The 23694-nt window shown below is 56.8% G+C and overlaps 1 protein-coding gene across 2 annotated transcripts; it reads left to right on the top strand.

Moving 5' to 3' along the window:
• Positions 1-669: 669 nt before the first annotated feature.
• Positions 670-21742, top strand: PUF60 (poly(U) binding splicing factor 60). Of its 2 annotated transcripts, XM_021544429.3 has the most exons (11): positions 671-1062; positions 7258-7353; positions 8630-8719; positions 9653-9703; positions 13620-13781; positions 14862-14954; positions 15953-16166; positions 16541-16731; positions 18729-18864; positions 19631-19866; positions 20744-21742. In XM_021544429.3, the coding sequence occupies exons 1-11, from the start codon at positions 706-708 to the stop codon at positions 21041-21043; spliced, it is 1926 nt and encodes a 641-aa protein (XP_021400104.1). In that variant the 5' UTR covers positions 671-705; the 3' UTR covers positions 21044-21742. The 2 variants fall into 2 exon arrangements, with proteins under 2 accessions (XP_021400105.3, XP_021400104.1); XM_021544430.3 differs by lacking the exon at positions 9653-9703 and having other exon boundaries at positions 670-1062.
• The last annotated feature ends 1952 nt before the right edge of the window (positions 21743-23694 follow it).

The following is a 23694-nucleotide window of genomic DNA, read 5'->3' as shown; positions in this document are numbered from 1 at the left end:
TGGGACAGGGCCCACACCTGGGGGGCTATTCCAGAGCTGCACTTCCGCCCCCTGGCACAGACAGGGAACCCTGGCAGGGCTGGGTGGGAAGAACCCTCCAGACATCCCCAGGGATACCTCCCACTGTCCCAGGCTGCTCCAAGCCCTGTCCAGCCTGGCCTTGGGCACTGCCAGGGATTCAGGGGCAGCCACAACTGCTCCGGGCACCTGTGCCAGGGCCTCACCTCCCTCCCAGGGAATGATTCCTTCCCAATATCCCATCCATCCCTGCCTTCTGGCAGTGGGAAGCCATTCCCTGTGTCCTGTCCCTCCAAGGTGTTGTCTGGAGTCCCTCTCCAGCTCTCCTGGAGCCTGTTTAGGCCCTGGAAGGGGATCTGAGGTGTCCCTGGAATGTTCTTCCTCCCAGCTCTCCCAGCCCAGCTCCATTCCCTGTGCCGGGGTGTGCCCTTGGCTCGGCACTGAAATTCGGACACCAGGGACTAAGGCCCCTCGAACGGGGCCAAGAGAAGGGACAGAGATGCCGGACTGGGAACAGAGACGTTTCCCTGCACTTCCCAGAGTAGGTCCCTGTCCGCACCCCGTGACACATCCAGCACACGGCCGGTACCGGGGGGGATGTTCCGCAGCTCTTCCCCCCAGCTATGACCAAGGGTTATGGGGTACCAGTGGGATTTATCCCGTTTTAGCTGGGTTTACGCGGCTTTAATGCATTTTAACTGGTTTGAACCCGTTCTGCTCGGGACTCGGATTGTCACAGCCCTGCCCGAGGCACCGGGTCCTGCCAGTGCAGCGGCGCTGAGGGCCGCAGCAGCCGAGCTGAAGCCCCGCTCCCCCGGGATCACGCCACACCACATCTCACACCTCCGACGGCGACGACGCCTGAGTCACGCCATCTTGCCAGCCGCCGGGGGTCACGTGATGCCCTCCCGCGGTCTCGCGATACTTTTCGCGAGCGCCGCCCGGCCCCCGTTTCCCGCGCGCGCGCGCGCCACTGAGCTCTCGCGAGAGGCGCGTGCTGCAGACGGGGAGGACAAGATGGCTGCGACAACGGCGATGGCGCTGGTGAGGGGCGGCGGGGCCGGTCCGGGCCGGCGCCTCGGGGGCAGGACACAGGGCGGCCGCCAAGGGGGTCCGCCCGGGCCGGGGTCTCTCTGGGTGGCGTGGCGGCTCTGAGGGGATGGCGCCGCTTCCCGTCGGTTCTCTTCCGCTTCTGGGCTCCCGTTGTGGCCTCGTCCCTGAGGGGAAGGTGTCGGTGTTCCCCCGCGCGGTGCTGAGCTCCGTCCCCCCCCTCCGCCCCTCCCCACTCCACGGCAGGGGCTGTCCCAGGCTCGGCCGTGCCGCTGCAGGCCGCTGTGCTGGGCCTGCTGTTCCCCAATCCGTGGCTTTAAACGCTTCTCTTTGGGCTCCCGTTCCCAAATTCGCCTGTCTCAGTTGGGCTCGGTTTCCTAAATCTGCTTGTTTAAGTGCTGCTCTGGGGCTCCCGTTCCCGAGTCCGCCTGGATTGCGTTTTGCGGAGCTCTGTGGCCTCTGGGAGGTTTCAGCCCCCGGCCGGGTGCGGTGTGGGAGCGCAGCGGTGTCGGGTGTTCCTTTTCCTGGGGCTGAGCCTTGACAGCCGCGGAATGCTGCCGGGGTGCCGGGCCGGCTCCGGGCTCGCTGGGATTGCTGTGAAACGGGAATCGGGCTCCTGCAGGAGCTCCATCCGACCCCCAGAGCTCCTGGAGTGCCGGCCTGGGTCTGCCGGCCGTGTGGCACGGCAGGAGTTCATTGTGGGGTTTGTCTCCTGTTCCCCATCGCTGTTTTCAGGGAAAATACGGGATTTCTCTGAGTTGCAGCTCTGGTTCCAGGGCAGCTCAGCCTTCCCCTAAGGGGCCGCTGCTGATCCTGGGAGGAATTGTGTGTCCTGGAGTTCCTTTTGTGAATTCAGTGGGGTTGGTGCTCCCATTTGGGAGGAGATCTAAACAACTCTCGCTTTGTTTCCTGCCTCATTTTTTCCTTAATCCATTGGACTGTGACATTTCCCAGGTTAGTGCTGGGAAGGAGGGGGCAGGTCTTGCTTTGTGAGGTTACCTGTGATTCCGCGGGGGATGGGAAGGAAATAACCTGGCCTCAGAATTCCCATTTACCCAGTGGGCATGCCTGCACAGGGGTCTCCAAGTGTGGGGATCCATGTGGACACACCTGCACAGGGCTCTCCAGGTGTGGGGAATCCCTGTGGCCACACGTGCACAGGGCTCTCCAGGTGTGGGCAATCCCTGTGGACACATCTGCACAGGGCTCTCCAGGTGTGGGGAATCCCTGTGGCCACACCTGCACAGGGCTCTCCAGGTGTGGGGAGTCCCTGTGCACACCCTTCCAGGTGAGAGGACAGGAGGAAATGGCCTCAGGCTGTGCCAGGGGAGGCTCAGGCTGGACACCAGGAGGAATTCCTTTGAGGAAAGGGTGCCCAGGGGGGTTTGGAGTGCCCGTTCCTGGAGGTGGCACTCTGGGGACAGGTTGGGGACAGGTCACAGGTTTGGCTTAACGGTCTGGAGGTGTTTTCCAGCCCCTTGTGATTCCATGGTGGCAGAAGCAGTGGGAGTCACACGAAGGCAGCTGTGTGGCTGCCCGTCAGATGCAGAAATCAGCTTTGCTGCTCCTGGGGAAGGAGCCCGGGAGGCTGGGTGGGACCTGTGAATGTTCATTCCACGTTTTCAGGGAATCCTGGATCCTGGATGGCTCTGTGGGACAGATCAGGGCCAGGGGATGTATGTGGAATTCCCATGGAATCCAGGATCCTGGATAGCCCCTTGGTGTGCTGTGGGACAGACAGATCCTAGGGGGATGTATGTGGGATTCCCAGGGAGTGCAGGATCCTGGATAGCCCCTTGGTGTGCTGTGGGACAGACAGATCCTAGGGGGATGTATGTGGGATTCCCAGGGAGTGCAGGATCCTGGATAGCCCCTTGGTGTGCTGTGGGACAGACAGATCCTAGGGGGATGTATGTGGGATTCCCAGGGAGTGCAGGATCCTGGATAGCCCCTTGGTGTGCTGTGGGACAGACAGAGCCCAGGGGATGTGTGTGGGATTCCCAGGGAATGCAGCTGTGGGAGCCATTTGCTCACCAAGTGCTGCAGAAAGGGCCCATTTTGGGAGGTTTGGGTTCCTGCCAATCTCTAGGAACACATCTGGGGAGTAGTGGAGAAGCTTTGGATGTGCCCCATGCTCTGGATTCTGCACATGCCAGCAGTGACTGCCAGCACTGCTGTTCCCAGTTGGGAAAGAACATTCCACGGGGTGTGGGAAACGAGTTCCTAAAGCCACTGAGGAGTACTAAAGGTTACCGTGCCCACAAGGGCTTCCAGGCTGCCAGTGGAATCCCCAAGGGCTTAGATGGAAAATAGGGACTGAACTGGAGTGTGGCTGTACCCACTAGGAAGGGCCTTCCCTGGACACTCAGCTGTAGTTGAGGAATTTCTTTCTGGAAGAGGTGGGGCCATTGCAAGGGGCTGCTGCTGGAGGTTTGAAGTATCCAAGGAGCAGCTGGACACGGCACTCGGAGCTCTGATGTGCTGAGAGGTGGGGATCAGTCCCAGGCTGGACTCGGTGCTCTATCTGATCCTGGCATTCAGTGCTGCTCTGGCTGTGTTCCAGCCCCTGCTGGGGCCAGTGTGAAAGGACTCTGCTGAATTCCTGTTCACCCTGTCAGGGAGCAGGGGTAGAGCCAATGCCCTGGCCATGTGCTTCATCCTTCCTTTTTGCACTTCTGTCTCCTTGAATCTCCATGTGATCTGCTGTTTGTGGTTCCCAAATAAACGGGATTCTGTCCTTTTTGTGTGTTTATACTTCATGGAAGTTCTCAGCTCTATAACAGATTTCCAGAAATGTTTCTGCGCTTTTGGCGTTCAAACCCCCTATAAGGACCCAGCCATGCTCAGATGCCGGAATAGCAGCAGGAATCCAGTTCCCATTTATTTTTTTCCAAAGAAGCTCCTGTTCTCCTGCTTCCTCAACTGGCTTTGCTCGAGTTTTTCTCCCACTTTCCTCCTTCCTCTGGCTGTTATGTGATGTGGTAATAAGGTTTCAGGGGAGGAGCCTGAGCACAAAGCCCCAGGTGCTATTGTCTGGCCCCAGGGAGCTGGGCTTGTTCCTGGTTTCTGGGAGCAGGGTTATCCCGAGGAGCCTGGAAAGAGGAAGGCAGCACTCTGGGCTCTCTGAGTCTCAGGGTGGAGGCTGGGATGGGTTTGCACAATGTGCTGCTTTCCAGGGAGCCCAGTGTGACAGGGTGATGATGTTCCTTGGCGAATGCTCCATGGCAAGGGATATATGGTCAGGAATTCCTGTTGGAGCCTTTCCCATGGTCAGCAGGGATCACTCCTGGATCTATGGGCTCTTCCCAGAGGGATTTGTGAGGGCAGAGAGCTTGGAGCCAGCAGTGCCTGGGTACCTCTGGGTCCTTCCAGTCTCAGCTTTGCTCTCTCTGCTGGAGCTGCGATGTTCCAGAGCAGTTTTTGGAAGCTGTGCCTGTTAATGAGCCCAGATATGTAAATTATATTAAAGTCAGCTGTGCAATGGGCTGGGTTTGGAACAATCACAACAGAACGGGCTCCTGACTTTTTTATTTTGAATGGTTACACTTGGCCGCCCTTCACTCTGTTCTTCTCCTTCCACATCTCAGAGCTCCTAAATGGGAATAATTGAGTTTTTAAAGCTGGAGGAGATGGTAGCAGCAGTGGGAGAAGGGTTTGTGGATTTTGAAATTGGCTGGGGAGAGTTCTGGGTGTCCAGCGGCAGAGACATGGGAGGGGACAGGGACAGCTGTTGACAAACAGGCTTCAGCCAGGTGGGAAAGGACAAGAAGGATTTTAAAAATTAATTTATTGGATGTTCCACAATCAAAATGAATCTTGGAGATGAGGGAGCCTTCTTTTCTAAACAAATGAGCATTTCTGGATTGTGCTTGTGGCCAGGTGGAGATGGCATTTCATTAGGGGACATGGTTGCTGGCCTTGGCAGTGCTGGGGACAGTTGGACTCGGCGGGCTATGAAGGCTTTTCCAATTCCAGCAATTCCATGATTCCATATCCCTTGCTGGTCTTGTTTTCAGCTTGGCTGTGGCTTTGTGCACTGGAGTTTGCCAGTGTGCAGCTCCAGCCACCTCTGTTCCCATCATCCTTGTGTTCCTTGTGTCCCAGTGCAGCCATGGACTTCTGAAGGGACATGGGGAACAGCTGCAGCTCTGGATAATGTCTGGACACCTGCAGAGCAGGATTTTGTGTTGGGAGGGTTTGTTTTCTGTCTGCTCCATGTGCACTGATCCTGGAAAATGCTCACACCACCCACAGGGGACTGGAGGCACAGAACCAGGAGTCTCATTCTTGCTGTAAAATGAGAGTCAGATGATTGAGGATTGCCGCGCTCCCGCCCCGGTTCCCTTTTCTCTCAGCCCTGGCTAGCTCTTGTGGGGCGAGGGCGGGCGATGGAGGCACCCTCCACCGCTCCCAGCTGGGGTTTGGAGAGTGCCTTTGTGGGTTCCGGGCAGCGCTAGCAAGCCTCGCGGTGGTAGATGAAGAGCGGATCCTGCTGGGGGCTAAGTCTGAGTTTATTGTAGCCCAACGGGGCCAAATATCCTAGAACGGTGCCAGCCAACAGGAACAAGCACAAGGTGCTTGCACTGGCTTATAAACTGTAAGGGAGGGGTATCCAACGACCAATGGGGATAGGGATAGGGGGTGGCTCCGGGATGGGGGGATATGGTGGAGTCCAATGGGGAAAAGATATGGGGGGAGTCCCAGGTCCTCGCCCAATCACCCGGTGCCCTGAGTAGAAGCTTCTGGATGGATGGGAAGGGGCACCGAGTGATAGACAAGGCACCCGGGGGGGGGTAAAATGCCTCTTTCAGGGTGATGGATAGATACTGGGAAGGCAGGAAGGGAGGACAAGGCGGGAAAACTGGGGATAAACCAAGTTGCACACGGGGGTACAAAGGAATAAACTGATACATAATATAGGGATAATAAAACATACAAATAACGCAACTCCACAGAGGATATATCCTAAAATCCTGGAATGGCTGGGCTGGGAAGGGAAGCTGTGGCTGCCCCATCCCTGGAAGTGTCCAAGGCCAGGTTGGAGGAACTGGGCTAGTGGAGGGTATCCCCTGCCCATGGCAGGGAGTGGAATGGGATGAGCTTTGAAGTCCCTCCAACCCAAACCATTCCATGATTCTGTGACAGTCCAGGAAAAGCTTTGCTTTTGGTAAAGCTTCAGGTCTTGGCTCCTGCTCTGAATGGAGGTTTTTCCATGGATCCTTTTACTTGAAGCAAAGACATCCCACAGGAGCACATCCAGGACCACAGGCTGGGGATTGTCCCTGCTGGTTTTTGGGTGATTGATGGGAAATGTGGAGTTGAGAGTAGGAACCAGCTCTGTTTTGATGGATGGTGCTGCCAGAACCCCCATTCTGATTCCAGCAGTAGGATCCATGGTCTGAGCACTGGGATCCATGGTCCCAGCAGTGGGATCACCATGCTGCAGTCCCAGTCCCAGCAGTGGGATCACTGTGCTGTGCTGGAATCATAGTTCAGAGGGCTGGAGTGAGACTTCAGACAAGGGCTGGGAGTGACAGGACACAAGGAATGGCTTCCCACTGCCAGAGGGCAGGGCCAGATGGGATATTGGGGAGAAATCCTTCCCTGTGAGGGTGGTGAGACCCAGCCAGTGGTTGCCCAGAGGAGCTGTGGCTGCCGTGTCCCTGGAAGTGTTCCAGGCCAGGCTGGACAGGGCTTGGAGCAACCTGGGACAATGGAAGGTGTCCCTGCCCATGGCAGAGGGTGGGACTGCCTGAACTTTAAGGTCTCTCCAAAGCATTCCATGATTCTGTGATTTGGGAAAGTTTCAGAGAAGGTTTTAAAATAAGAACTTGAGAGAGCTGGGTGAACAGAGCTGGGAGGGAGAAGCAGGAGGAGAACATTGATGGGGACATTAGACAGTGGATCTTGTTGAGGGGATGGAGATGACATGAGCAAGGATTGGGGATTATCTGATTGTCTGTTCACAGAAAACGTGGCTAGAGAACTCTCTAAGTATACAGTTGCTGGGATGGCTCTTCCCGCAGAGAATAGTGGGCATATGAACTGGTTTTCCTGACATACAGCTGGGTTTGGGAAGGGTTTTTAGCCAACTGTCATGTTCTGACATGAAGTGCTTTGATTTTCTGGCAAGGAAGACGGGTCACTCCTGTGAGAACAGTTTTCCCTGAGTATCTTCTGTCTCCTTAGGGTACGGAGTCCATTAAGATGGAAAACGGGCAAAGCACAGCAGCAAAGCTGGGGCTGCCCCCTCTCACCCCGGAGCAGCAGGAAGCTCTCCAGAAAGTGAGTAAAACTGGTGTCAATTTGCTGTTTGGGGAGTGGTGGTGTGTTTTAATGAGACTCTGCCACTGGTGGGGCCAAAGGGAATTCACCACTGGATCTCTGGGATCATGGCCATACTGGAGGGTCCCACAGTCACATTTGGAATTACTCGGGTTGGTTTAGGGTTCATGGACACTTTCAGGAACATGGTGGGGAATTGCTGTTGGGGTGGGTGAGAGTGGGTTTAATTAAAGTCAGTTCAGAAAAATGGCGTCCTAAGTCAGATGGGAATTCTGAGCTAGGGTGTGGGTGCCACAAGGTCACTGAGGAGCAGCTGCTGCTCCAGGAGCACTGAAATTGGGATCTGCTCCAGCTGGCCTGTCACTGTCCACACCTACACACATCCCAGAGTACTCCTGTCCTCGGGATGACAGGGACACAGAGCTCTGTCCTCGGGAGGCTCCATGTGGCTGTGCCTGGCTGTCACAGCTGTCCCTCTGTATGAGGTGGCTGGCTCCTAGCCTCATTCCCTCTGGCTTCTCTGGAGCCAGTGGATGCAAACCCCCTTGTCTATTTTCAGGTTTCCAAAGCACACCCCTCAAATCCCTGGGTTAGATCCTCCTGTTCCTTGGCAGCTCCCAAACACAGCCATGGAGACCAGGTGCCAAGGGGTGGCTGAGTGTGTGTCCTGGGGAAAAGCACAGGTCTGGGGATGAGGTTTGTCTTGGCACTGGGCCTTGGTGCTGGCAGCCTGGAATCTCTGGCTTTGCCACATTTGGGGAGGACTGAGAGCAGCCCCAAGGGAGTCTTGCAAGGGCAGGCAGAGCCAGAGGTGAACTGGGGCATTTAGGGAGCAGAGCCAGGGAGGAGCTGGTGTGGTTTGGGAGCAGACGCAGAGCAGGCCGGGTGTGCTGAGAGGGCAGAGCCCAGCCCAGGGTGGCCATGGGGAGGGAGGTGGAGCCCCTTCCCTCCTGTAGCACCCGTCTGTGCAGACGCTCTCTGAGAGGAGAGGACTGGAGGAGGCCGTGCCCCGCCCTGGGCCCTGCAGGTAAGGGGCTGCGGTGGGGTGTGAGGGCGGAAGAGGGGGAATGCCGAGCTCCCGGTGCATGCTGCTTCCCTGCGCTGCCCCACACGGCATTCTCTGTGTCCCAGGGCCTCGAGGTGCTGGGGAGCTGTGGGCAGTGCCTGGTGCTTAGGGATGGAGACCAGAAGGTTCTGGGAGCTGTGGTGCAGAGCCAGGCGTCGTTCCCTGCCCCGCTGTGTTGTCCTGCCCCTACAGCCCCTGTTTTCCTTCCAGGCCAAGAAGTACGCGATGGAGCAGAGCATCAAGAGCGTGCTGGTGAAACAAACCATCGCCCACCAGCAGCAGCAGCTCACCAACCTCCAGGTGAGACCCCCCTGCGAGCCGCTCCCTCTGCCTCGTGCTCCCCCCAACACGGTGGAGTTCTCAAGGCCCTTGGAACCAGAGCACAGCCCTGAGCCTGCAGCTCACCTGGGCACCCTGACTAACCTCACAAATTGCCCGCAGATCTCTTTTGTTCCAAGAGGAAATGGTTAAAAGTTCCAGTCCTGTTGGATGTCCCTTCTTGAGATACAAGAAGCCAAAGACTTTGCCGTGGGCTTTGCTTCTGAGCCATGTTTAAGGTGGTGAGGGCAGAAGAGATCCTGGGAACAGTGTCCTATCACCATCTCCTCTGCCTGAGGGAGGGTCCCTGTGTTCTTGTGTCCTAGTGCTGCCCCGTTTCTGTCCCCTGCACCCAGGTGCTCTCAATTTTGAAGTTCTGTTGGCTGTTCCTGCTTGTACTGGAATGCCCCCACTGGGAGAACCCTTAACTAGGGTTTGACCTCCCCTCCTTCAGACGTTTCTGGAACATGTCTCAGTGTCTTTACTCAAAGTCAGGAAGCCCAAAACAAGGGCTTTGCCTGAGGAATCCCCGTGGATGTGCTCTCCCTGCCCGGCAGCTGAGGCCGTTTGGGGCTGTGCCTGGTTCTGAGGGTCTGCTCTAGTTGAGGGGCTCCTTTTAAATGCTGGGGGTGAATCAACGACAGTGGTTGCAGAGGTTACTATTGCCTTGAGTCCCCCCTGGGATCCCACCCTGCTTCCCGAGGCAGCGGCAGCAGCACATCCCCACCCTGGCCTGGTGGGACCGGACTCAGCAGGGTCCTGGCGCCGGGCAGTCCTGGGGACCAGGCAGTGAGGGCCGAGGAAGGAGAGGCCTCTCCGCAGGTGCCCCTGTGCCGCCGCTCTGCTTGAGTTTGTACAAACAGCCGTAGTATGCTCAGCTCCAACAGACTGAACTCTGTCTTTACTGTCTTTCAGATGGCAGCAGTGACAATGGGCTTTGGAGATCCTCTCTCACCTTTACAATCGGTCAATAGACATATTCACTTCTTCTGGGGCACTTGTCTTAGTCAGGGCCTAGCGTGGGGACGTTCGTAGTGGTGCCAATGCTCTTGTCCGCGCCCAGCACAGCCCTCCCACATCCCCACCTGTACTGGACACGCCCAGGAGCAGAGCGAGGTGTCACTGCCCCGAGAAGACCCCAGGCTGTGCAGTCTGCGGGGACACTGCCACTCGGGGGCAAAGACAGCTTTAGATTTCCACCAGTTCTGAACACACCCGTGAAATTGTGGGAGCTGCATTTCTAGGGATGCTACAGTTCTGAGGTCCTGACCTAAAACTAACGGCCAAGGTAACTCACCAAGGGGCGATTTCTTGTGGAACGACCTCCCAGCACCCAGAGCCGGCCGGTGCTGGGGAGGGCCGGGGTGCCGGAGGTTGGTAGAACATGGTGTAGCCCAGGCTCAGACTCTCTTTACTGTGCACGGTCCAGACCAGGGCAGTATGGCACGTTCTGAGTGCAGCAAAAGCAGGATGGAAGGGACAGAACTGCAGCACTGATCAGAGCACTTGGGTGAGCCTTTGTGCCCTTTCTAATCAGGGGCCACAAAGAGCTGAATGACTGGGCACAATCCATCCTCTCCTTTTTCTAAGACGTGCTGGACAAAGTGTCCTGTGACTCCTCTCTGTGCCCAAAGGTTCAGTTGTAAATTCATTTGTAAATACCTCTCCATCTTGCTGGAAAATGAGATTTGTGCCTGGCGTAACACATGGGTGGAGGTTTGAACTCCAAGAAAAAGGGCACTGAAGTGAAATCCCCAGTCTCCCTCCTTTGGCAGTGGGTGGTGTATCAGTGGGGAGCCAGAATGGATGTTCTGGAGCAGGGGGACGTTTGGAGTGGAGCACAGCAGCCATCTTGGTGTGCATTTGGCAGAGATGGTGTCGGAGCCCTCATGCCTAGGAACTCCCCCATCCCTGGAGCTGCTGTCTGACAGTGGAACTCCAGCAATTTGGCCTAAATTGTTTCTGGCTCATTCTCCCCAGCTGGGCACAGCTGAATTGGTGGCACAGGAAAGTTTTAATGGCTTATGACCCCTTTTCCTCAGCCATTCCTCCTTTGGGACTCACACATGGACACAGCCCAGGAACAGGAGCCTGGTACAGTTCAGAGCAGTCAGATGGGCAGATGCTTCATCCCAAAGCCCCCTTTATTGGCAGATGCTTCCCATTCTTGGCAGATGCTTCATCCCGGAGCCCCCTTTTTGCATCAGAATGCACAAAGTGCAAACAGCCCCCTGTCCGGCACTTTTCCTGTTGCCAGAGTTTTCCAGTTCCTTTGTGGAGGCAGCACAGCCTGAACTCCCTGAGCTCTGGGTCTCAAGGCCTGAGTTACAGCTTCCTATGGGCTCAATCCTCAGCGTCACAGTGTAAGATTCCCACATCCCTTCGCCATCCCCTGGTGTCACTGTGTCATGACTGATGCTCGTGCTGAGGCTTGTGCATCACTTGCTTTGATTACAAGAGCACCCCAAGGTGGGGTTTTGGCCTGTGCTTAAAATAACCTCCCAAATCCCTTTAGAGCAGCATTGCACAGCTAAATGTGGAGGCTGCTGCCTGGCTGAGGCTTCAGGTGCTTTTCCAATTTACAGGAGGAGAAAGAGGCCCAGGGAGCAGTGAAATCAGCCTGGGGGCTGCTGAGAGCAGTGAGATGTCCAGGCAGGAGGCCCTGACACCAACTTGTGCTGAGCTCAGGTGCCCAGGGCACATCCCCTATCTGGATGCTCCTGTTGGTGACCCACAGAGACCTGGAGTCAGCACAGCCCATCTCACCTCTGCCTTCTGCAAGTCCAAAATCCCAGAGTCATTAAGGCTGGAAAAGACCTCCAAGGTCATCAAGTCCAAGCTGTGCCTGATCCCCACATTGTCACCAGCCCAGAGCACTGAGTGCCACATCCAGGTGTTCCCTGGACACCTCCAGGGATGGGGACTCCGAACCTCCTTGGACAGCCTCTTCCAATGCCTGAACACCCTTTGCAGGAATGAATTCTTCTGCTGTCTGAAAATCCTGAGTCCTCCGTGCTCCCCCACCTCTCCTTTAGAGTCCTGTGGCAGGGCAAAGTGGGGATTTCCTCCTGCAGAGGCTCCTCGGGAGAGGCACCTCCCTGGGACACCCAGGGTGACACTGGTGGTGGCTCTGACCCCCTAAACAGATATGCTGCAGACTGAGGGGCTTTCCTGCACCAAAGCTGGGAATGTGCTGCAGCACCTGGGAGAGCACCCAGCCACTGTCCTGCATGTGTACGTGCCATAGTCCTGCTGGTCACAGCCTGCAGAGTAAAGAGAGCCATGGCCCAGCCGTGCTGGGAAATCCTAAGCCAGGCAGGGGGCAAGCTGGATGTCACCTCAGGAGCAGCGGCTGGGGCTGGATGTCACCTCAGGAGCAACAGTTGGGGCTCGATGTCACCACAGGAGCAACATTTGAGGCTTGATGTCACCTCAGGGGCAGAGTCTGGGGCTCGATGTCACCTCAGGAGCAGCAGCTGGGGCTCGATGTCACCTCAGGAGCAGCAGTTGGGGTTTAATGTCACCTCAGGGACAGTCAGGGGTGAGAGCTGTCCCTGTTTGCAGCATCCTGTAGAGAATGGCAGGAGTTAAACTCTCGCAGGTGGTTTCCTCCTGTGGCCAGTGGCAGTCCTGGACAGGTGCAGCAGGGTGCAGGAGTCCCTTGGGTACAGGCTGTGTCCATGCTACTGTGCCTGTCATAGATGAGCTCTCCCTCCCTTTGGCCTGTAGCATCCCCAGGCAGAGCTCCTGTACTCATCAGGGCACCCCAAAAATCAGCCTTGAGGAGGTTCTGAGTGCTTTCCCTCTGCCCCAGGAGACCCCAGGTATGGCAGAGCTCCTCTGCTCATTAGGGCACCCCAGAAATTGTCTCCTGAAGGCCCTGGTTGCAGCCCCTCTGCCCTGGGGGTGCTCGGAACTCGCTGCTGTGGTGCTGGGCAGGGCCGAGGCATCACCTGCTGCTGCTGCACGTGCTCTGCACCAGCCTCTTCCTGCCCCAGGTGTGTCCCACCTGCCCCAGAGCCATCCCCTGACATGCAGGCAGTGACTCCTCCAGAGCCCCGAGGCATGGCCACATGTCCAGGGCCATGTCCCTCAGCAGCTCTAGAGCTTCTCTGGGGGTGACAGACATGAAGGACACACTGTGCTTTGCTTTTGGGATCCCTCCTGTGAGGAATGGCTGGATTTGTCTTGAAAACAGGCTTCCAGGCAGACTTAGGACACCGTAGCAGGAACCCTGTGTGCAGCCCCTGCGTGTTGGGGCTGCACCAGTACAGCCAGTGCCACCAGGCAGGGATGAGTACTGGCACCACACGCTTCCCAGGAGTCCCACTGGGCCATGGAAGTGTTTGGCTTTGCTGTTGAGCTGTGGAAGTGGTGCCCAGTACTGGATCTCGGACTGCCAGGGGTGGGGGGAAGCTCTGGTACCAGAGGGAGCGGGGGGGGGGTTCCCAGTTCCAGACCCTTTGCTGCCGGGGAGGATGGGTGGGGGCGGGAGTGCCGATGGATCTCTGCTGTTGGGGGGGGAGTGGGAGGGGTTCTCCCAGTGCCCAGAGCTGAGCCCTTTGCTGCCTGGAGGGGGAAGCTGCCCTAGAGTGAAGGGATTCCCTCCTCCTGCAGGTGTGGCTGGAGATGAGATCAGGCCGGGGGAGACCCGGTCAGAGCAGCCGAGCTGTGTCTGCCCCAGGACGAGCCGGACTTTATCCGGGACTGAGCCGGACGGATCCGCTCCAGCGCCCTGTGCAGCGAGCAGGGAAATCCTTCTGATCCAGGCTGTGCCAGAGCTGCCGCCAGGGCTGGCTCCCGGGAGGGAAGCAGGAGGGGAGGAGGCCCCGGTGGCCACGGCCAGCCCAGCACTGACCAGCCAGTCCTTGTCTCGCTACAGATGGCGGCTCAGAGGCAGCGGGCACTCGCCATCATGTGCCGGGTCTACGTGGGCTCCATCTACTACGAGCTGGGGGAGGACACCATCCGCCAGGCCTTCGCCCCCTTCGGGCCCATCAAGAGCATCGACATGTCCTGGGACTCCGTCACCATGAAGCACAAGGTGGGATGGGGCTGCTGGGAGGTTCCCTGCCTGTGACACAGAGTGGAACTGGGTGAGCTCTAAGGTCCTGTCCCACCCAAACTGTTGGGGGATAGCCTGGATCTGGCAAAGAGCAGGTGAACTGTCTTGGGAAGGGGTGGAATTCTTTGGGGGCAGCAAGAGCTGGTGCTGCTGCCCCAGTGATGCGGCAGCAGTTTTGGGGTCTTCTGCAAGGACATTTCTTTCAGCCATGTGTCCTAAACACAAAATAAGCAGCTTTGCAGAATTCTGGATGAGAAACTGGGAAGGAATTTTTCCCCATGGGGGTGGTGAGGCCCTGGCACAGGTTGCCCAGAGAATCTGTGGCTGCCCCATTCCTGGAAGTGTCTTAAGGTCAAGCAGGATGGGGTTTGGAGCAACCTGGTCTAGTGGAAGGTCTCTACAATCCAAATCATTCCATGATTCTATGATTCCCAGCCTTCAATGAACATTCTCTCTTCAAGGCTTTCCAGATGAAGCCAAGAGAGTAAAGGGCCTCTATCCCTGTGAAGAACAGGCTCCTTTTAGCGCTGGGGGTGAATGTTTGCAGCTCCCTGATCTGCTTATGGCAGAATTCTGTGGTGGGAGCCAGGGCTGTGTGGGGTGAAGTGCATGGAATCAGAATCGTTGAGGTTGGAAAAGAGTGCCCAGAGCACTGAGTGCCACATTCAGTCATTCCTCAGACATCTCCAGGGATGGGGATTCCACACATCCTTGGACAGCCCCTTTCAATGCCTGACCATCCCTTCAGTGAAGAAACTCCTCCTCATGCCCAGCCAGAAGCTCTGGAAGTGCTGACAAGGCAGCAGCCATTAGTTGGGTGGGGTTTTGCTGCAGGACCTCAGAGTCTGAGGGGCTCCAGAATCAGATGTTCTTGGGGGAACCTCTGCAGGCCATTTTCTGCCATAATAAAATACTTCTTTAAGGAATCTTCTTGGGCCACGAGCAGAAATCAGTGTGGTGGGAATCAATTCCACCTGCAGGCATCTGGTCCATGGGAAAGCTCGGCTGCATTAGACTGGCACAGCTGGTGTGATTGACAGGTGTCTCCTCCCATCCCAGGGCTTTGCCTTTGTGGAATATGAGGTTCCTGAGGCTGCCCAGCTGGCCCTGGAGCAGATGAATTCTGTCATGCTGGGGGGAAGGAACATCAAGGTGAGTAACATGCCTGCTCTGAAAATTCCTGCTTCTCTTTTCCTGGCAATAATGGTTTCATGCCTGGAAATGCTCCCCACGGCACTGTGATGGGGGAAGGAATCTAAAGACTGTTCCCTGATGAACCTTGATGTCCAGCATGGAGCACACAGTGGCTCTGGGTCCCTCCTCTCCAAGGAGAAACCCCCAGCCTGCAAGTCCCATCTGAGATTGGCTTCAGGTTTTCCCACCCACACATGGAATTCTTTTGAAGACAAAGCCAAGGTGATTCTTTATATATTTTATGGTGTCTCTGACACACCCTGAGTGTGCAGAGTGCCATGGCCCAGGGGGTTTAGGAAAGAGGTAGGAATGCTGTGAATTGCTTGCAGAATGCTTCTCAGTCCCTGAAAGTTTAGCAGGTCAGGGAAGGTAAATTGGTACAGGGAGGAGGGAGCACAGCCCAGGACCTGGGTAGTACAGGCTGTTCCTGAACCTTTTGCCTCTGAGGTGTGCTGTGTTTGCACGGGCAGGGAGGGGCCAAGTGGTGTCCTGCTCCATGGACCATCCATGTCACAGAATAATGGAGCTGCTCACATGGGAAAATCCCTCCCAGCTCATGGAGTCCAGTCTGTCACCAATCCCCGCCTTGTCACCCAGCCCAGAGCACTGAGTGCCATGTCCAGACATTCCTTTGATGTCTTCAGGAATGGAGACTCCAGCATCTCCTTGGGGAGCCCCTTCCAATGCCTGAGCGCTATTTCCTTGAAGAGATTCCTCCTGATGTCCAGCCTGAACCTCCCCTGGCACAGCTCGAGGCTGTTTCCCTTTGTCCTGTCTCTTGGTCTTTGGGAGCAGAGCCCGACCCCCCTAGCTGTCCCCTCCTGTCAGGGAGTTGTGCAGAGCCACAAGGTCCCCCTGAGCCTCCTTTGCTCCAGGCTGAGGCCCTTTCCCAGCTCCCTGAGCCCCTCCTGGTACTCCAGGCCCTTCCCAGCTCCAGTCCATCCCTGTCCCTGCAGGTGGGGAGGCCCAGCAACATCGGGCAGGCTCAGCCCATCATTGACCAGCTGGCAGAGGAGGCCCGGGCCTTCAACCGCATCTACGTGGCCTCTGTGCACCAGGACCTGTCCGACGACGACATCAAGAGCGTGTTCGAAGCCTTTGGGAAGATCAAATCCTGCACCTTGGCCAGGGACCCCACGACAGGGAAGCACAAAGGCTACGGCTTCATTGGTACAGCCAGCTGGGGCAGGGCAGGGGTGTGTCCTCTGCTCCTGGGGGTGGGTTTTCCACCCTGGTGAGGGAATTACTTAAGGGGTAGGAGGAACTTCGGAGCAGTTCAGGGCGGGATTTAGAAATACAATTTGTAGTGGCTGTGAGGGGGTGAGGCGCTGACACAGGGTGCCCGGAGAAGCTGTGGCTGCCCCAGCCCTGGCAGTGTCCAGGCTTCATTAAGCAGGCTTGGAGCAGCCTGGGATAGTGGAAGGTGCCCATGGTAGGGGGCAAGGAGTGGGACTGGAAGGTCTTTAAGGTCCCTTGCCACCCAAACCATTCCATAATTCCATGATGGAACAACGAAAGGCTCATTGGTGAATCTCCTCCTGCAGAGTATGAAAAGGCACAGTCCTCCCAGGATGCCGTGTCCTCCATGAACCTCTTTGACCTGGGCGGGCAGTACCTGCGGGTGGGCAAGGCTGTGACGCCCCCGATGCCCCTCCTGACCCCGGCCACACCTGGAGGGCTCCCACCTGCAGCTGCTGTCGCTGCTGCCGCTGCCACCGCCAAGATCACGGCACAGGTGAGACACGGGGGTGGAACTGGGGAGGGACAGGTGAGGCACAGGGGTTGAACAGGGGAGAGACGGGGGGGTGGAACAGGGGAGGCACAGGTGAGACACAGGGACAGCACAGAGCACTGCACAGGGTGCCCAGAGAAGCTGCCCCATCCCTGGAAGTGTCCAAGGCCAGGTTGGACAGGGTTTGGACAACCTGGGATAGTGGAAGGCGTCCCATTGCAGGGGGTGGGAGTGGATGAGCTTTAAGGTCCCTTCCAACACGAGCCATTCCAGATCATACTCTGTCCCAGGATTTCACACATGGAAATGTGTCCCTGGCACCTGGGGAGACACCAGATTTTAAATGATCTGGCACAGCTGATGAGAGCTTTATTTCAAGAACTGGTGGGCAAGGGTGGAGAGAATTCCTAGTCTGGAAATCAAACCAGCAGTGAGGGAAAAATGGTTGCAGGAGAGGCTGAAAGAGAGCAGGGAAGGACATGGAAGGGGCGAGGGATTTGGGGCAGGAGCAGCTGTGTGGGCTGCACTCTGGTTGAAGGTTGCTCCTGTAGCAGGGTGGAAGAGGCCTGGAATGACTTTAGGCTGCTGGGAAACAGGGAAGGGCGGTGATGGGGTGGGCACTTGATACAGAACTTGAGTTCTCTGATTTCATTTTCCTGAAGTACCAGGAGCTCCTGGGTGGGACCACTGGGCACAGATTCCAATGGCTGTGCCCCCATCCCTGCCTTGGGCAGCAGGATCCGTCCCCCATGCCACTGTAGCCCATGGAGCGAGAAAATTTCAGCACTGTTGTGTTGTGGGATTTTCTTGGGCAGGAATTGCTGGTCAGTGCAGCCCGTGGTGCTGCTGCAGCAGAGCTGAGGCTCCAAAAGGCTTTTTGGGGAATGTTCCCTTGGATCAAAGGTGGAGGCAGGAGTGGGAGGAGCTCCTCCTCACAGGGAGCTCTCAGGTCCCCAGGAGAGATTCCACAGGTCTGGAGAGCTCTGCAGTCAGGGCAGGGAGGAAGTTGAGACATGGCTGGAATTACTTGGATCAAAATCACTTTGGGAAGGAAGCATGGACTCTGCTTAAGTGAAATGGTAGGGATGTGGCACAGACATGGGTAAATCCTGCTGTTTTGTCAAGGAACTGCAGGATCTGTTCCTGTGAGGAGAGTGGCACTAAAAAGAGCGGAATAAGGGTCACCTTTGTCTGCCAGAGGTAGGAAAAGTCAGACTTGCCAGGAAGCAGAGGAATCAAAAGTATTGGGAGAAGTTTTTTAGCCATTCCAATGAGAAGTGGGGGCAGCAGGTGACCAGTGAAGCCAGAAATTCCAGTGGTTTTGTTCCAGCACTTTCTCATTCCCCTTCAATAGGAGCTTCATCTCCAGTGGAAATAGGAGTGGTCTTGTGGGCAGTGGGAGCAGAGCCCTGATGGGATAAGTTGGATCCCAGAGTTTGGGCATTTATGTGGAGGAGAGTTGGGATATCCCAGCAGCTTTGAGTCACAGATCCACTAATATCTGGGATGGAGGGACAAAACCTTGGAATCTTCTGCTCTGCCACATGAGGGATTACAGGAGCCCTGAGAATACAAGGAGAAGAGAAGGATGTGTGCAATTAAACCAGGACTACAATGGCCTGGAAAGCAACAACAGTCCAAAAACATTGGGATCCTGGGGTGTGGTTTAGGCACATTATTTTCAGTACTTCCATGGAAGTGCTTATTGTTTAGCTGGATGTTCCTCCTGGATGTGGTTGGAGTCCTGGGCATCTGGAGTCAGAGTGTCCACTGGGATTTGAGTTCCAGGAGAAGATTTTTCTTCCAAGGTGCTTTTGCTTTCCTGCTGGGCTGGGTGCCACCTTTACCTTCCCTGGCAGCACTGGGAGCTCCTTAGGGTGGGAGTGTGGGGCATTTCCCAGGTGTAGGGCAGCTGAGTCTGGCTGGGTCAGCCACATCAACTCCTCTGCAGGGACATCCCTGGGGCAGGGCTAACCCGAGGTTTTCCGCGTGTCGTGCAGGAAGCCGTGGCAGGAGCTGCAGTGCTGGGCACGCTGGCAACCCCGGGGCTTGTGTCCCCTGCCCTGACCTTGGCCCAGCCCCTGGGGGCTCTGCCTCAGGCTGTGATGGCTGCACAGGCCCCCGGTGTCATCACAGGTGGGTCCCCTCCTCCTGGTACCTGTGTCCCCTTTCTGCTGGCGCTTCTGTGCATCCCCTTCTCTCTCTTGTGTCTGCCCTCCTCCCGGCACTGTGTCCCTTCCTCCTGGCACGTGTCCCCTGTCCGCAGGCACCTGTGCGTGTCTCCTCTTCTGTCACCTGTGTCTGTCCCTTCTTCCTGGCCCGTGCCCCCTTCCTCCTGGCATCTGCGCGTCCTCTTCCTTCTGTCATGTGTGTGTGCTCTTGTCACCTGTGTGCTTCTCCTCTTGTCTCCTCCATGTTGCTGCACATGTCTGTCCCCTCCTCCTGTCACCCATGTGTGCTCTTCCCTTGTCAGCTCTGTGGGTCCCCTTGCTCTTGTCACTGGTGTGTCTTGTCATCCATGTCCCTTTTCCACAGTGGCACTCTGTGCCTGGGGTCCACTGGAAGCTGGAATGGTGCTCCTGACCCTGCCTGGGCCAGAGCTTGGATGTTTCATGGATTCATTTTGGTGTCCAATAGATGGGACAGACCGTGGGTTCCCAGCAGGAACACCTGGCATGGGAGGGAAAAGCTGGATAATTGGCACTGGGTATCACTGAGCGTTGTCCAGGTGATCATGGCCTGGGTACCACAGAATGTTGTCCAGGTGTCACCACTGCCTAGGTGTCACTGACCATGGCCTGGGTATCAGTGAATTTTTTCCAGCTTCACTGACCGCTGTCCAGGTGTCACTGACCATCACCCAGCTGTCACTGACCACCCTCCTGTCCCTGTGCTCTCCCAGGTGTGACCCCTGCCCGGCCGCCCATCCCGGTGACCATCCCGCAGGTGGGGGTTGTGAATCCCATCCTGGCCAGCCCCCCAGCCCTGGGGCTGGTGGAGGTGAAGAAGGAGAAGGAGGAGGAGGAGGTGTTCCAGGAGTCGGAGCGGCCAGAGATGCTGAGTGAGCAGGAGCACATGAGCATTTCGGGCAGCAGCGCCCGCCACATGGTCATGCAGAAGCTGCTCCGCAAGCAGGAGGTGAGTTCAGGAGGTGACAGGTGCCACCCCTGCACCTTTCCCAGAGACTCAATCTGTGGCTTGGGAAAAGCTGAGCACAGCTAAATAGTCTTATTTAAGGTTTAAAAAATTTAAAACCCCCAAATTACAAAACTTTTAAGCATTTTTAAATAAAATGCTCTATCCCAACCTGTTTGGAATTCTGAGCCTACAAGTTGGCCTTGGTTTGGGCTGTGAGGAACAGCCAGAAGAAATGTGTTCACATGGAGCCTGGAATGGGATGGGGCAGAGCCTGGAATGCCCCGGATGTGCAAGGGCCAGGTGCACAGAGCAGCCTGCCCAGAGGGGAGGTGGAATTTCTGTCCTTGAAGGTACCCAGAGGCCACCTGGACACGGCCCTGGAGCTCAGGCCGGGTGACTTCAGCTGTCCCTTCTGATCTGAGATCCCCAGGGGCTCAGTCATGGAAGGGCTGGGTGCAGGTGTGGGACCTACCTTTGCATCCTGTTGGGCACCCAGAGCACCTAGGGATTCCTTCTGCTTTACTGGGAGGGGAAGAAAGGAACACAAAGAGAATTGTGACAGAATAGAGGAAAAGCCAAAAATACCTGGGTGGCAGCAGCACAGGGAAAATGAGAGTGGTGCCCAAGGCTCATTGTGCTTCCAGGGTGTATCCCAGGAAATGACACACAGCATTCCCAGCCCAGGGGAATTCTGATCCAGGGGCCAGCCCCTCACCGCCAGCAGCATACGGACCTGGAAACTCAGTAATTATCCCTGAGGACCTGAACCAGCAGCCCCATGGCGTGTTTCTGCAGTGGCCAACAGTGGGGTTTGGGGTGCTGGGATGTGTCCTGTGCGTGTGTCCAGGCTTTAATTCCCTCCTGCCTTCCCTTGCAGTCCACGGTGATGGTGCTGCGGAACATGGTGGATCCCAAGGACATCGATGATGACCTGGAGGGAGAAGTGACAGAAGAGTGCGGCAAGTTCGGGGCTGTGAACAGGGTCATCATCTACCAGGAGAAGCAGGGCGAGGAGGAGGATGCTGAGATCATTGTCAAGATCTTTGTGGAATTCTCCATGGCCTCAGAGACTCACAAGGCCATCCAGGCGCTCAACGGGCGCTGGTTCGCAGGCAGGAAGGTGGTGGCCGAGGTCTACGACCAGGAGAGGTTTGACAACAGCGACCTCTCAGCATGAACTGCACCCCACGGCTGGGCCTGGAGCTGGGAATGGGCCCAGCTCTGATCCCAGGGCTGGGCTGGGCTTAGATCTGGGGCCTGACTCTGATCCCAGAGCTTGGATCTGGGGAATGGGCCCAGCTCTGATCCCAGGGCTTGGATCTGGGGATGGCCCTGACTCTGCTCCCAGGGCTGGGCTGGGCTTGGATCCAGGAAATGGGTCTGACTGATGCCATGGCTTGGCTGAGCTTGGCTTCTGGGAATTGGTCTATCTCTGATCCCAGGGCCTGATTCCCTGATCCAGGGAATCAGCCCAGCTCTGGTCCCAGGGCTTGTCAAAGCTTGGATCCAGGGAAGTTGTCCAGCTCTGATCCATTCCAAGGCTTGGCCAAGCTTGGATCCAAGGAAATGGTCCAACTCTGATCCATCCCAGGGCCTGGCCAAGCTTGGATCCAGAGAAATGGTCCAACTCTGATCCATCCCAGGGCCTGGCCGAGCTTAGATCCAGGAAAATGGTCCAGCTCTGATCCCAGGGCTTGGCCAAACTCAATCTGGGGAATCAGCCCAGCTCTGTTCCAAGGAATTGGCCAAGCTCTGCCCTGGGGACCAGCCCTGCCCCTCTTTGCCTTCCAGGATTTTTGTAGCTGTGTGTAAAGGACATTCCAGGACATTCCAGGGCGGGCACAGGGGTCTGGTGTCAGATAAAAATGCAAAGAAAGCTGGTGTCATTTTGTGTGTGTGTGTGTGTGTGTGTTTGTGTGACAGGGCTGCCACCCCCTCGGCTCAGGCTGGCCCGGGGCTGGCACTGCACTGGCATCTCCACAGTCCAAGGTGGCACCCCAAGGAGCAGGGATGGGCTGAAGAGGGCTGGGGTTGCCCCTGCCCAGCCCCGAGCTCCCTCCAGCTACACTCGGGTCAGGACCTGCGGGGCAGGAGCAGCCGTTTCCCTCCAGGACCGGCCCCAGAGGGTTGGGATGAAGCCAAGGGGAAATTTGGGATGGGGGATCACCCGGTCCTGGCAGAGGGAGGAACTGGGGGTGCTGGGAGGGAGCCCTGATCCAGAGAGCTGAGCTGAGCCTGCGCTCAGGAATTCCACAGCAGTAGGATCCAGCAGGAGGCTGGAGGAAATGATCCTTTTACTTAAGAAATGCAAATCTAAGCGGAATGATCTCCAGGGGAAATGCAGCAGGGAATTCCGAGCCCAACCTCCCTCTGGGGCTTGCTGCCAAGCTTGGGGATGTCCTGCAGCAGAGCCTGGGAAACTCATCTAGGGCTGGAATAACTCAGCCTGGAGCAGAGCCAGGAGGCTGAGTTCCACCGCTGGGATGCTGGGGGCTGTGGCAGCTGAGGTTTGGGGATTTGGGATGCTGTGTCTGCAGCAGCTGGGACTTTGGGGTGCTGGGATTTTGGGATGCTGTGTCTACAGCATCTGGGATGTTGGGATGCAGGGATTTGGGGATGCTGTGCCTACAGCAGCTGGGATTTTGGCATGTTGGGGTTTTGGGATACTGGGGTTTTGGAATGCAGGGATTTTGGGATGTCGTGTTACAGCAGCTGGGACTTTGGGATGCAGGGATTTTGGGATGTTGCATCTACAGCAACTGGGATTTTGGGATACCGTGTCTACAGCAGCTTTGGTGCTGTCTTTGGCAGCCCCGAGCTTTCAGAGGTAGCTGCACAAATCCCTGAGCAGCTCTGTTTGGCTCTGGTGCTTATGGAAAACACCCCAAAAATGCAGGGGTAGGCACGGGACCTTCATCCTTCCTTCCTTCCAGGCCGGGCGGGGCCTGGAGCAGCCCGGGCCAGGGCAGATGTCCCTGCCCAGGACAGGGCTGGCACCGGACGGGCTTTAAGGCCGCTCCATCCCAAACCCCGGCAGAGCCCCCGGGGCCGGGCGGGGCGGGGCGGGCGCTCGGCAGCGCCGGCAGCTCGTGCTGCCGCCTGCTGGCGGCACCCGGAACTGCAGCCGGAGCGCGGCTTGCCCGCGCTCGCTGCTGCCCTCCGGTGGACAATGCCCGAAGCGCAGCTCCCGGAGACGAGCGGGCAAAGCGGGATAATCCCTGATCTGACAGGAAAAAGAGTTTCCTGAGCGAAACACCGAGGGTTTTCATAAATAAATGGGTAGTTGTGCCTCTCTCCCCGAGCTTCGGGCTGCTCTATAATCTCAGAAATGCCAACAGACCCCAACGAGCAGCACCTGTTCCGAGCTCCTCCCAAGCTTATCAGGAACACAATCTGCTCCCAGGAATTCCTGCTGGATAACGAGCTCCTCCTTTAACAACCAGCCTTGGGAACTCATTTTTCTTGCCTGAAGAACAACTCAAGTGGAACATTTTCACTGTCAAACTTTCAGAGAGAGCTCCTGACCCGAATTGCAGCTGGGATGGAAAACGACAATGGCCGAAGTCCACCCTCTCTGTAACCCTGTCCCTGCCCTGAGCCCTTCCTGAGCTCCAGGGACATTTCTCAAGCTGTAACCCTGCCCCTGTGCATCCCCTGTGCCCCTCCTGTGCACACAACACCTGCCCCTGCCTGCTGCCAGCTCCTCAGGTCACTTTTTGGGGTGTGACTGCACTGCAGCAAACACTGGGTTCACCCCACTGCCATGGTCAGGGACACTTTCCACTAGACCAGGCTGCTCCAAACCCCATCCCACCCTGGCCTAGAGCC

This window comes from Lonchura striata, chromosome 1 (genome assembly GCF_046129695.1).
Source record: "Lonchura striata isolate bLonStr1 chromosome 1, bLonStr1.mat, whole genome shotgun sequence".
Classification (NCBI taxonomy): Eukaryota; Metazoa; Chordata; class Aves; order Passeriformes; family Estrildidae; genus Lonchura; species Lonchura striata.
Note: the sequence above shows the minus strand (reverse complement) of the source record. Positions and strands in the feature narration are given on the sequence as shown.